The 12,129-nt window shown below is 41.3% G+C and overlaps 1 protein-coding gene across 2 annotated transcripts in view; it reads right to left on the bottom strand.

The window, feature by feature from the left end:
- The window catches only part of EPHA6 (EPH receptor A6), a 1,195,522-nt gene that overhangs the window by 247,250 nt on the left and 936,143 nt on the right, over positions 1-12,129 (bottom strand). For both annotated transcript variants that reach the window (XM_077480173.1, XM_077480174.1), the window contains exon 9: positions 10,441-10,511. In XM_077480173.1, the coding sequence (XP_077336299.1) occupies positions 10,441-10,511 (71 nt within the window). The remainder of the gene's footprint in view (positions 1-10,440; positions 10,512-12,129) is intronic.

Genomic DNA, 12,129 nt, shown 5'->3' with positions numbered 1-12,129 from the left:
ATTTTGCAACAGCCACGACTTGCCATAACTGAGACTTGTGAAAATGTATTAATTGCCAGGTAACATTTTACTGTAACATTTTACTGTGCTTAGGAATCCTTCTCCATAATGACACTCAGGGGTCACCATAAAGGAGTTCTACAGGGATCCTCACCTAGATGAAGTTGTAGTACACTTAATTTATGGGTAAGTAATATAATTTACAAGCAACTATCAGATACACCCATGGTTTTGCCCAGAACTTACCCTTCTGGATTCCTCCACCAATGCTTTTGGCTCCTCCTTTTCTCTGTGTGCCACCTTAGGAAGCCACTTCCTACGGTGACACATCTGAGGGCTCAATCCTGAGCCAGGCTGTGTGCATCTATTGACACACACAGTGTGGCTTTGTCCCACCCCCCCCCCCATTCTATGCTTACAGAATTTGATTGACAGCAGCAGGATCCCATGGTTCCCTCTGCTGCCTTCTTGAGCAGAGAGAGAAGAGAGAACCACCGCAGAAAGGCAAAGTGTTGAACTAAGATAGTACTCAGCTAAGTATGGCGGGGGGGGGGGGGGGGCAAACACTGGGGCATTTTACCTTAATGAAGGAAATTAATTAAGGTAAGAAATGTACAGGCTTTAGAACTACTTTAGGTCATTAGAACATGATACAGTGAGATGTTCACTAAGCCATGCCCGGAGCAAAAAGTAACAAAGCATCAGGTATTAGATTTAATTTTCCTAAAAAAGGACAGCATAAATCTAACTGATTGCTTTAGACAACACCTTAAATTGAACACAAAGAACCAAATATATAATGCTCTTTTATTATAGTTCTGCTATTATTTAACAAGTTAAAAAAAAATGGTGCCCACTGTAGCCAATCAAACGATATGCTCTTTTATGAGTAGTTTGTTACAATGCTATGAGTAGGTTTCATAACAGGGAAGCTGGCTTGATATTATTTGCTATTTTTATGGTGCTCTTAATGCAACTGTAAAATCTTCATATTTACAATGCAGAGAAAATGTAAAACAATTGACAAAATTACAAAAATGAGACACAAGGGGCTTGGCAATAATGACAGAGCGCAGTGAGCTACTGCCTTGAGGAGACTACACCTGGTGGTATAACAGGTGACTTCTATGCATCCAGGGCAGGAGGTGCTTGCATTAATATGGATGGATCAGAAGGTCAAGCATTTCTCCAGTCAATTGTGCATGTATTAATAATTTAAATAGAAGTTGCATAGAGGAGATTAATTTTCTGGACTTTATAATGAGAGACTCTAAAGATTAGTCAAAAGTCTATTTGTGGAAACAAAAAGATCATCCTTTTGACTAATTACTGCAGTGCTAACATCATAGGGACCTGAGTTCCTACTAGAGATGAGCTGCCAAATCGGTCCAAACCTAGGTTTGTATATGAATTTTGCTTGTTCAGGGGTTGGGCAATCGGCAAAACTAACTTGGTGTCCAGCAGAGGTGAATCTCTCGCAGCAGAGGGAAGTGATTTACTTAGGGCTCAGCTATTACTACTCATCTTTTCCAGCACAGGAGTGACAAATGGGACTTGTAGTTCATTCATTCACAGATCTCTGGGATCTATGAGAATCTCCTGCTCCCTGTAAAAGTGAGGATGGTGGGGGCTGCTCCAAAGTAACATGTAACATGTTACATCTTAAATAAGGGTGTAACATTTAACATATTGCAAAAGGTGGACTTATCCACAGTATCCACTTATCCACTTATGCACAGTAATGACACTCCATGGCACAGTTTGTTGATTGCAGGTTGCTATAACAATGGCGAATGTTCCTGCCCCGTTATTATAGCAACCTGTCAATCAGATGATTTCCTTGGACTCCTGGGATAGATGACGCCGATATCCCAGAAGTCCAAGGGAATTGCCTGATGACGACATTACCTGGGCGGCCGGGGGTAGGGCTGGAGCTCCACTTTAAGGTATTCAGACTTAACAAAAAAAATAATAATATCAATTTAAGACTGTACTGCAGGTAAGCATGTGGATGAAAGCAATTTGCAAATATGGGTGGAACTTAAATGAAGGCCTCTCACTTAAATGTCACTCTACAATGGCTTGCTGAATGCATAGCTGAAAAGTGTCCCTGGAACTCTATTTGAAATGTTAGCAACTCTGCACTCTGTATATAAACCACTCCTGATCAATGTACTCTGTATGTAGCACAATCCTCGTATGCCCCTTCCACTGTTGATGCAATTTGGATACATCCATCACTTATTGTGGCGCATTCCCCCCTCACAACAGGGGCTTGGCTTTACCTATTCTTTGAGGAAAAAAAAGATCCCTGCTTACATCCATTAGCTGCCAGCCTTTCCACAACACAGGGGGCAGGTGGTTTCAAATAGAGGACAGAAACCCTACAGACAAGGGGAAGGGCATAAAGAAAAATAAGCAAAAATGATGCAGCAAAAATTAAAGGGGTTGTAAAGGCAGAAGGTTTTTTACCTTAATGCATTCTCACAGCTCCGTGTCTGAATGGACACACAGAGCTTCAGCTCGTTTCCTCCATAGCAAGCTGCTTGCTGTGGGGGCACTCGATAGGAGGAAGGGGCCAGGAGCAGCAAAGAGGGACCTGAGAAGAGAAGGATCTGGGCTGCTCTGTGCAAATCCACTACACAGAGCAAGTAAGTACAGCATGTTTATTGTTCAACTGCTTCCCGACCAGCTGCCGCAGTTATACTGCAGCAGGCTGGCTCCCCTGCCTGAGCAGTCATAGCTATACGTCGGCTCGCGGGGTCGGGATAGCAGGCACGCACCCGCTGCACAGTGGGGGTGCCAATACTCGTGGCTGACAGTTGGGATGGCTGCCGGCCACGAGCGATCATGAGCAGGGGACACAGTTATATTCTGACAGGAGTGACAGATCGTGTGTTCCTATTAGCTAGGAACCCTGATCCCTCACTTCCACCAGTCAGTTCCCTCCCCCTTTAGTTAGAATCCCCTCCCAGGGAACACAGTTAACCAATCGATCGCCCCCTAGTGTTAACCCCTTCACTGCCAGCGACATTTTTACAGTAATCAATGCATTTTTATAGCATTGATCTCTGTATTAATGCCTATGGTCCCAAAAATGTGTCAGAATTGTCTGATGTGTCCGCCATAATGTTCCAGTCATGATAAAAATTGCAAATCGTTGGCATTAAAAAAATAATAATAATAATAAAAATGCTATAAATCTATCCCCTATTTTTTAGATGCTATAACTTTTGCGCAAACCAATCAATATACGGATATTGCGATTTTTTTTACCAAAAATACATAGAATACATATCAGCCTAAACTGAGAAAAAAATTGATTAAAAAAAAAACGGGCATATTTATTATAGCAAAAAGTACAAAATATTGTATTTTTTTTTTCAAAATTGACGCTCTGTTTTTCTTTATAGAGCAAAAAATAAAAACCACAGAGGCAATTAAATACCACCAAAAGAAAGCTCTATTTGTGGAAAAAAAAAGGACCTCAATTTTTTTTGGGTGCAATTGTCAGTTAAAATGACACAATGCCGAATCGCAAAACGTGCTCTGGTCAGGAAGGGGGTAAATTCCTCCGGGGCTGAAACTATTAAAAAAACTCAATGAAAATAGATGTTACAATCACTTTAATCACAATTTTCCAAAATCAGGATCTAAAAAAAAAAAAAAAAAGACAAGCCTAAAAGAACAGATAGAAGTGTTTCTGCATAAAAGTAGTAGGTGGCAATTAATACTGATATTAGATTTTTCTCCTACCCCCTTCCACATGCCCACATTCTGGGATCAGTTTTTTCATTACTTACCTACTTACAATGTATTTCATTTTTATTTATTTATTTAAATTAAGTCCTGCCGGATCACTTCAGGCTGGCCACTTTTGCAGGTATAGCTATGTAAACCATAAAAATAAGTGCCTATAATGTTAAAAACAAGTAATACAATGTTTCCCCCTGCTCTGCACTTGCTCAGTTGTTCTCCATGTTTAGGCAATGCTGAGTTTGTAGAGGCCTATCTGCTGTCAGCCTAAGGCCGCGTACACACGGGCGGACTGTATGGCCTACTTAGTCCGTTGAAACACATTTCAGCGGACAGTCCGCTCGTGTGTGGGCTTCAGCAGACTTTTTCAGCGTGCAGTCTGGCGTACTAAGTATTTCGGATTTTTCGAAATTCTGTCCGTCATACTTTGGTTTCAGCGGACAATCCGCTCGTCAGTAGGCTAGTTCGACGGACTAAGAATGGCGCATGCTCAGAAAGGATTTACACGGCGGAAGATTGCATTGCTGTGTATTGGACTTCCTATTTCTAGTCCCGTCGTACGTGCTGTACACGTCATCGCGCAAGCTTTCGACGGACTGTTTGGCTATCCGTGTGTGGTCAAGTCCGTTCATTCGAAAGTAGGACGGACTGTCCGTCGGATTGTATGACGGACTAAGTAGGCCATACAGTCCGCCCGTGTGTACGCGGCTTTAGAGCAGAATTAATCTCTCCTGTAATTTATAGCCATGGAATCTGCTTTGTTTGAACTGCAACCCACCATGGTGCTGCATTTGTGGTCAGTCATGACACCAGCCATTTGATGGTTTGACAATTTGGTTGAGGACACAATCAAATCAAACAGTTTTTTGAAACTGGTAAATTGATGGGTTTAGTTCCGCTTTATGATTTACAACTGAGGCTTTGGGCTTCAGCAAAATGGCAACCTCCAGCAAGAAGAAATAGGAGCAATGTTGGAGGCAATGTACAGCACACACTCATTTTGGTAGCATAATTATTCATGTAGAATGCATGTTCCTTGCTAAAGAACATTATTTTTTATCAAGTTGTTATGGGTAAAGGTCCACTTTAATTTTACTTATATTTGTTGAAGGTAAGTAAACATAGAGAGGGGTGGCCGTTTGGAAATTGGTTGTGCTCAGAAAAAAATGTAAGAGACTTTTATGTGGGTAAACACCAATGTAAAAAAGCAGGCTCTATGAGGCTCCTCAGGGCAGGAAAGCGCTGAGAAATTAAGCCAGGCATCTAAAATACCTGTGTACACCCTATGTACATTGTGTGTTCCCAGCACACACACAGAGACCGAATTGTCAAAGACAGTACCTGATCCTGATCTGTGCTCATGATCAGGTACAATCAAGACTGGCTCCTGAACATGTGACCAATGTGACAGCCATTAACCACTTCAGCCCCGGTAGGATTTTCTCATTTAATGACCAGACCAATTTTTTGCAATACGGCACTATATTGCTTTAACTGACAATTGCGCGGTCATGCAAAGTTGTACCCAAACAAAATTGATGTCCTTTTTTCCCCACAAATAGAGCTTTCTTTTGGAGGTATTTGCTCATCTCTTCGGTTTTTATTTTTTACATTATAAACAAAAAAAAGCGGCAATTTTGAAAAAAAAACTATATTTTTTACCTTTTGCTATAACAAATATCCTCCCAAAAAATGTAAAAAATAAAAAATCACAATAAGTGTTGGTTTGTGCAAAAGTTATAGCGTCTACATAATAGGGAATAGATTCATGGCATTTTTATTATTATTATTTTTATTTTTTTACTAGTAATGGCGGCAATCTGCAATTTTTAGCAGGACTGTGACATTACAGCGGACCAATTGGACACTTTTGACACTTTTTTGGGACATTGACATTTATACAGCGATCAATGCTATAAAAATTTACTGATTACTGTGTAAATGTCAACTGGCAGGGAAGGAGTTAACACTAGAGGGTGATCAAGGGGTTAAGTGTGTTCCCTAGGCGTGTTTCTAACTGTGTGGGGATGGGACTGACTAGGAAAGGAGCCAGATCGTTAATCCTACTTAGTAGGCACACACAATCTGTCTCTCCTCCCTTGTCAGAACAGGGATTTGTGTGTTTACACAAACAAATACTGGCGACCGACAGCGATCGCGCTCCCACCAGTCACACGCATCGGGTCCCCTGCCGTGCAGTGGGCGCACACGCGCCTGCTATGGCTCTTAATGTAGCCGCCATACATATATGGCAATTCACACAGGAGAGGCAACCTGCCACTGTATATGTATGGGAGCTGGTCAGGAAGTGGTTAAGCAGACTCAGGTTATGTATGGTGGTGAGGGGAAGGTTAGAGGAGCTTGACCAGCACATACAGTAATTAGACACTCCCAGAAGAGAAGAGGACTATGCTGTGCAAAGAAAGGAGTTGTGCTAGTGAACCTACAAAGATGATGTCTGGGCATTGTGAGCCTTTCTTTTATCATTTTTCTTAACAGTTATATTTTATATGCTTTTACATATTTTCTTTTATGCTGTCTCATGTAGGTGGTTGGATAGTTAGGTATGTTTTAGGCTAGTTTAACACTGAGGTGCTTTAAAGATGCTTTAGCACTAAAAATAGCACCTGCAAAGCGCCTGCAAAGCGCCTCTCCTTTCACACTGGAGCAGTGTGCTTGAGGGACATTAAGAAAAAGTCCTGCAAGAAGGATCTTTAGGGTGCTTTAGGAGAGGTGTATACATATATGTACTGCTCCTAAAGTGCTCCTGCCCATTGAAATCAATGGGCAGTGCTGCACTTGTTTGCTTTTGATAGGTACATTTAGTTGCCACACTGTAGTCAGTGTGGCTGTAATGTTGGTTATGTAAAAGCATAGTTTGGCTCACTGTACTCGTGAGCTGCAATTGTTTAGTTAGGCCTGATCTGTGTGCTCTGCTGCTGCTAGTCATCTGGATAGCTCCCTCTGTATTTATGCAACTTGAGAAGTTTCTGAATGATAGGTGTGGAGCTATGCAGATAGCAGCATGAATATTGATACAGCACTGGCCTATCCCAAAGAGGTAGGCTCTGAATGCAGGCTGGGAGACAGTATTTATTCTTAGAGCACACAGAGCTCTGGGTCTTGTTCCAGAGTGGACAAGTCCAGCCTGAGGGGGCACGCTGCTCTTTCAGCCACATGCCTGCCTAAGGGATGCGACCTGAGGGAGGAATGCAGAGACCTGGGTGTTTAGAAGAAGCTCACTTAGGGGAGCTGTCTGCCACAGATCTGTCTAAGATCACTGGAGGGCATCATTTGGAAGATTGGAGGGAGGCATCCATCTGTCCTTGGGCCCTGTAAGTACAAACATTAATGGATATTGTGGACCTTGTAGCTATCCCTCGGGTGCCTAGTTATTGTCAGCTGTGGGTCTTTAAAAGGAGACACTGGCTGGTGTCCTGAAGAGCTCTGTCCAGACACTTTACTACTTAAAGGGACTTTTCTCTACTGGTTCTTCTTTTTCTACTTAAGCTAAAAGGGAGAGTAAGTCCTCTGCTGTAAATAGTTCTCATTTTTGGAGTATTCCATAACTTCCCTCACCCCTATCCAAGTTCTCTAAAAATAAACAACAAAAACAACATCTTCTAGAAAGTGTAAATGAACCTGTTGTGTGCTACGGAGCTGCATTTGGGAAGACCTGGATAGAATTTTATATATAACTTTGTACATACTCCCTCTATTAAAAAGTATTCTGGGAAATGTGCTAGACTGTCCTGTTTAATAGCTACTGAAAACTCACTTAGCTTTATAAAGAGTCTACTGCTTTCATTCAAGTGTTACTGTAGAAGATCTGTGAAACCAATGGAGTTGCTAGACCCCAGTGCCCAGGGAAGATGTCCTAGATGTTCTAAATCTTTAATCCCATTTCCAGGGAAAAGAAAAATGCTCCTTGATAGTGATGCTGTCCCTTAACTGAAAGGGTTAATTATTTGTTTAGGTCTAACGGGCCTCAAAAAGCAGTTTATCATAGCTGATCCTCCACACCCCTGTTAGCCGATGCTCTCCTCCATGCTCCAGCAGTGCACTGTACTGTTCCTTGGTGTCCTCACATCTGATGCAGTGCTATGGGCTCTACAGGACCTGTGAATGCCGGAGCATAGGGACGAACAGGCTGTGAGGATGAGTCTTGCAGCCTTGAGGGAGCCTGCAGAAGCAGGGGATTGGATAAGCAAAACTGCTTTTTGAGGCCATCTATACCTAAACTAGCATTAACCCCTTGAAGTGTGTGGTAGGCTAACTGTAAGGGAGCAGTTTTGCTTTCCCTGGAGTTCAACTTTAAGGCTCGGTTCACACAGGGGCGGCACGACTTGCAGCGCAACTCACAGACGCGACCTGCACACGACTTCAGCGGCGACTTGCAAAACGACTTCTGTAAAGAAGTAAATGCAAGTAGCCTGAAGTCGCCCCAAAAATAGTACAGGAACCTTTTTTCTAAGTTGGAGCGACTTGAGTCGCTCCTATTAGAACGGTTCCATAGTACAGAATGGAGCGTGACTTGTCAGGCGGCTAAGTCGCCTGACAAGTCGCTCCTGTGTGAACCGGCACTAAGTAAACAAGAGAGCCTGGAATATTTTGCTGGGTTTCCCTATTTACCTGTACTTCCGAATTAATATTTAATTTCCACTTAAAGTGGTTGTAAACCCTTACAACCAACTTTGACCTACAGGTAAGCCTAGATTAAGGCTTACCTGTAGGTCCAAGAAATATCTCCTAAACCTACACGGTTTAGGAGATATTTGCCGAAAGACAGGCACTGAGCGCGCCACGGTCAACGGCAATATGCTGCGAGTGGCGGCTCCTGAGCGCATGTGCGGGAGTGAAGTCATTGCGGCTTAGCCGAATTACAGCGGCGGAGCAGCGAGACCCACTAAGAAGATGGATGCGCCGGACTACAGGGGACAGCGGTGACTTCGCTGGCTCCTGTGTCAGGTAAGTGATGCATAGTAGTCCATTATGCTTTACCTTTGCAGGTAATGAAAGAGGAAGTAAACTCATCAGGGTTTATTTCCTCTTTAACAGATTACTACCCACTGATTAACAAAGAGCTAATACATTCTCTTCACAATGCACTTTTGGAACACTATGTAGCTTATGTAATTTTGAATTCATTCATCCCTTCTTTTTATCAAGCTAGAAAAGCACAATCACTTATTTGATTTAGTGATTTAAGTCATTGCACTTATGATATTATCAGTGCTATTTAAGGTAAACTATTTATTTTTTAAAAATATTGGACCGTGATCTGTATTTTACTAGTGAAATGCATTTATAATGATCAACTTATTTCTGTATGGCTGAATTGGGATTCTGTTGTTACTAAATGCGTCTCTAGTGTGAAGATTTTGCAGCACTTCCTGTCCTAACACAGACACAACATACATTTTTCATTCTACCATTGTTTTTATTACTCTGGAGTAGGTTAGCAATAAATACTATTAATTTCAAAGCTTAACAAGGGGAAAAAAGGGAATGCACATCTTTTTTTAAATTTTTTTACCAATACATTTAAAAGGTCAGCTTATTCTTAGTTTTGTAAATGTATTAATATTTTAAAAAAACTTGTTACTGTGTATAGTTTGTAACTACATATGCACAATGGAGCAGACATATTTAGTCATTACATATGCAGCTTATGACCAATTCCGGTTTTATTTCTTCAGTCCCTGACCACATCTTCTAATATGTCCTCTGTATCTGATCATCTCCTATAACATGTTTTCAGTTTCAGATCATCTTGTGTTGTATGTCCTTGGTCTAAGACCATATCCTGTGATACAGTATGTCCTTGGTCCCTGACCCTGTTCTGTAGTATGTCTGCAGTCTCTGATTTTCTCTTGTAGTATACCCTTAGTAACTGACCGTCTTGTGTTGTGTGTCTTCAGTCTCGGACCATTTACTATAATACTGTATGTCCTCAGTCGCTGACCATCTCTAATAGTAAATGTGTAGTCCCTGACCATCTCCTGTTGTATGTCTTCAGTCTCTGTCTCTCTCTTCACTATCGCCTATAATAGGTCTTCCATCTCTGACTATTTCTTATAGTATTTTGTCAGTCTCTTACCATCTCCTATATTATGCCTGCAGTCTTAAACCATCTCCTGTAGTATGTCTGTAGCCTCTGACTATCTTCTGTTGTATGTTTTCCGTCTCTAAACATCTACCACAATAGTTCCCCTGTCTCTGACAATTGTTTATTGTATATCTGCAGTCTCTGACCAACTTCTTTATTATATCCTCAGTGTCTGACCATCTCCTGTAGAAATACATATACAGAATATTATGTGTGGCTCCTTGGTGATGTCAAGATGCCTAAATCTAGTAACTTCCCCACTGCTGTAGAAAAATAAGGAAAGATTAGGAATGACAAGTAGCATATATTCTCAGGCAGGCTCACCTATATCACAATCACAAAGTAGAAGATCTTCAGACTGGCCTCCCAGATAGAAAGGTATCCTGCCTTGCCCCACTCCACCTAAAAATGAGAAATCCCTTGTTTTTTTAAGCCCCTCTGTATGCTTATCAGTAAAACTGTTTTCATGGGGCAACATCCGCTGATATACTTGTCTCCTTACAATCTGCTTACATTCACACAACAAACAAAAAATAATTAAAAAAGCATGCTGAGGTAAGTAAAACATCACTCACAGTTTCCATTTTGCAGATTTGCACGCCTTTTTTCTTCAGATTTCATTTTTGCTTTAATATACCACTGGCACCTTGGGGAAAAAACACAGTTATAACAATACGCTTGTTTACAAGGAAACAGTTCAGCAAAAATACCTTGTTTATCAATGTATCAGTTGGAAGAATTAATTCTGTTTCCCATGGCAATGGTTTAGATATTCCATACTGTACTAAGGCCAAAGAGGTAGAGTCTGACTGTTGTAGGTAACAAGAAAGACTAGTAGTAACTCTTCCAACAAAATTACAAATATCACCCTTGTGCCTGTGCCATTATATGTATACCAATACAGTATTAACATAAGCAATAAAGATTCATAACATCAATGCATGTGAAAAGCTTTATTAATTATTGAGTAAAGTATAATAATATTGCATTTCCATAGTTTAAATTACATCTATACCTTCACATAACTGTGCCCCCTCTCACCCTACCCATACTGTAGAAACCCTTGTCAACTTTCTTCAGATCAGACAATTACCACCTCAGCTTTTAGCTTATAGCAGCTCCAGTCCTCTTTACTTATAGCCAACAAGCCACCACATACTATGCATAGATGTCAGTTCTTCCATGGGACCAATTGGAGCTATGGAGAAAGTGACACAGCCTGTCAGTTTGGTGATCAAGGCTAGAGGTGCCAGGGCCAATATAAGCCACACCTAATGGTGTGGTCACCATCTGATCGAGGTATCTAGTATGTATATATGGCAAGTGGCGTAAACATGCACTGTGTTCAGTCCGTAACACAAAATAAAAAAATTCGCATCTGAGGACATGCATATATATGTATATCATTGAAAAAAGGACAGGACAATTTTACACATAAAAAATTGATCTATTTATTGATCATTTATGATGGAACTTTTGTTCCTTGCCTAATGATCAGTAACATTTTTATACTGTTACAGCTATATGAATGAAGCCTAATAAAGGTGTTATATTCTTGATACAAAATTCTTTATATTAATACATTATTTTTATTGAAATAAATAATAAAAGTACTAAACGCTATTACTTTTTTTTACTGAGCCCTTTTTGCAGCACCCAAAATTTGCCCCATTGATGAGTGTTTTGGAGTACCCCCCTCCCCTCCCTCTTTTCTAGCTAGTTTTACAAGCAATACATAAAAAAAATCCCCCTAGACTGTTTATTGGAGCCAGAGTGACTGGACTGTAGATTGGGTGGCTGGTGGTCTTTGTACTGCTTGGGGAAGAACCAGTTAAAATCAGTGGCCCCTTGTGGGGGTAGAACTACATGTGGGTGCTCATTCGGGGATCTCACTTAGTGGACGCTGCCGATACCAATAGAAACTGGCAGAGGATCAAGAGGTGGGATGCTGTGTGGACTGTCTGCTGCATGGATGTACAGGAAAGGGCTATTGGGATACTCAACTTCTGTAGACAAGGAGCTTTGTCTGTGAAACTGGCTGTCAGTGTGAGGGGCATTTCTAATTAGGCAATAGGCAAGATTTAACAGTTGCAGCAGGAAAGGTGCACTAAGCGTAAAGCTGTGAGCACCAGAATGGCCAGAAGGGAAGCAGAGTTACCATGGGTGTGCAGAAGGAGAAAGGTTTGGAGGCTGCACATGAAAGAAAGTCCTAAAATGCCACACATAGGTTTATTTGGGTGCCTTGGAGTCCAGAGCACTAGAAG

Source organism: Lithobates pipiens, unplaced genomic scaffold (assembly GCF_037356315.1).
Source record: "Lithobates pipiens isolate NorthernLeopardFrog02 unplaced genomic scaffold, aLitPip1_a1.2 Scaffold_16, whole genome shotgun sequence".
Classification (NCBI taxonomy): Eukaryota; Metazoa; Chordata; class Amphibia; order Anura; family Ranidae; genus Lithobates; species Lithobates pipiens.
The sequence above is the reverse complement of the archived record's forward strand: the minus strand, read 5'-3'. Positions and strand labels throughout refer to the sequence as shown.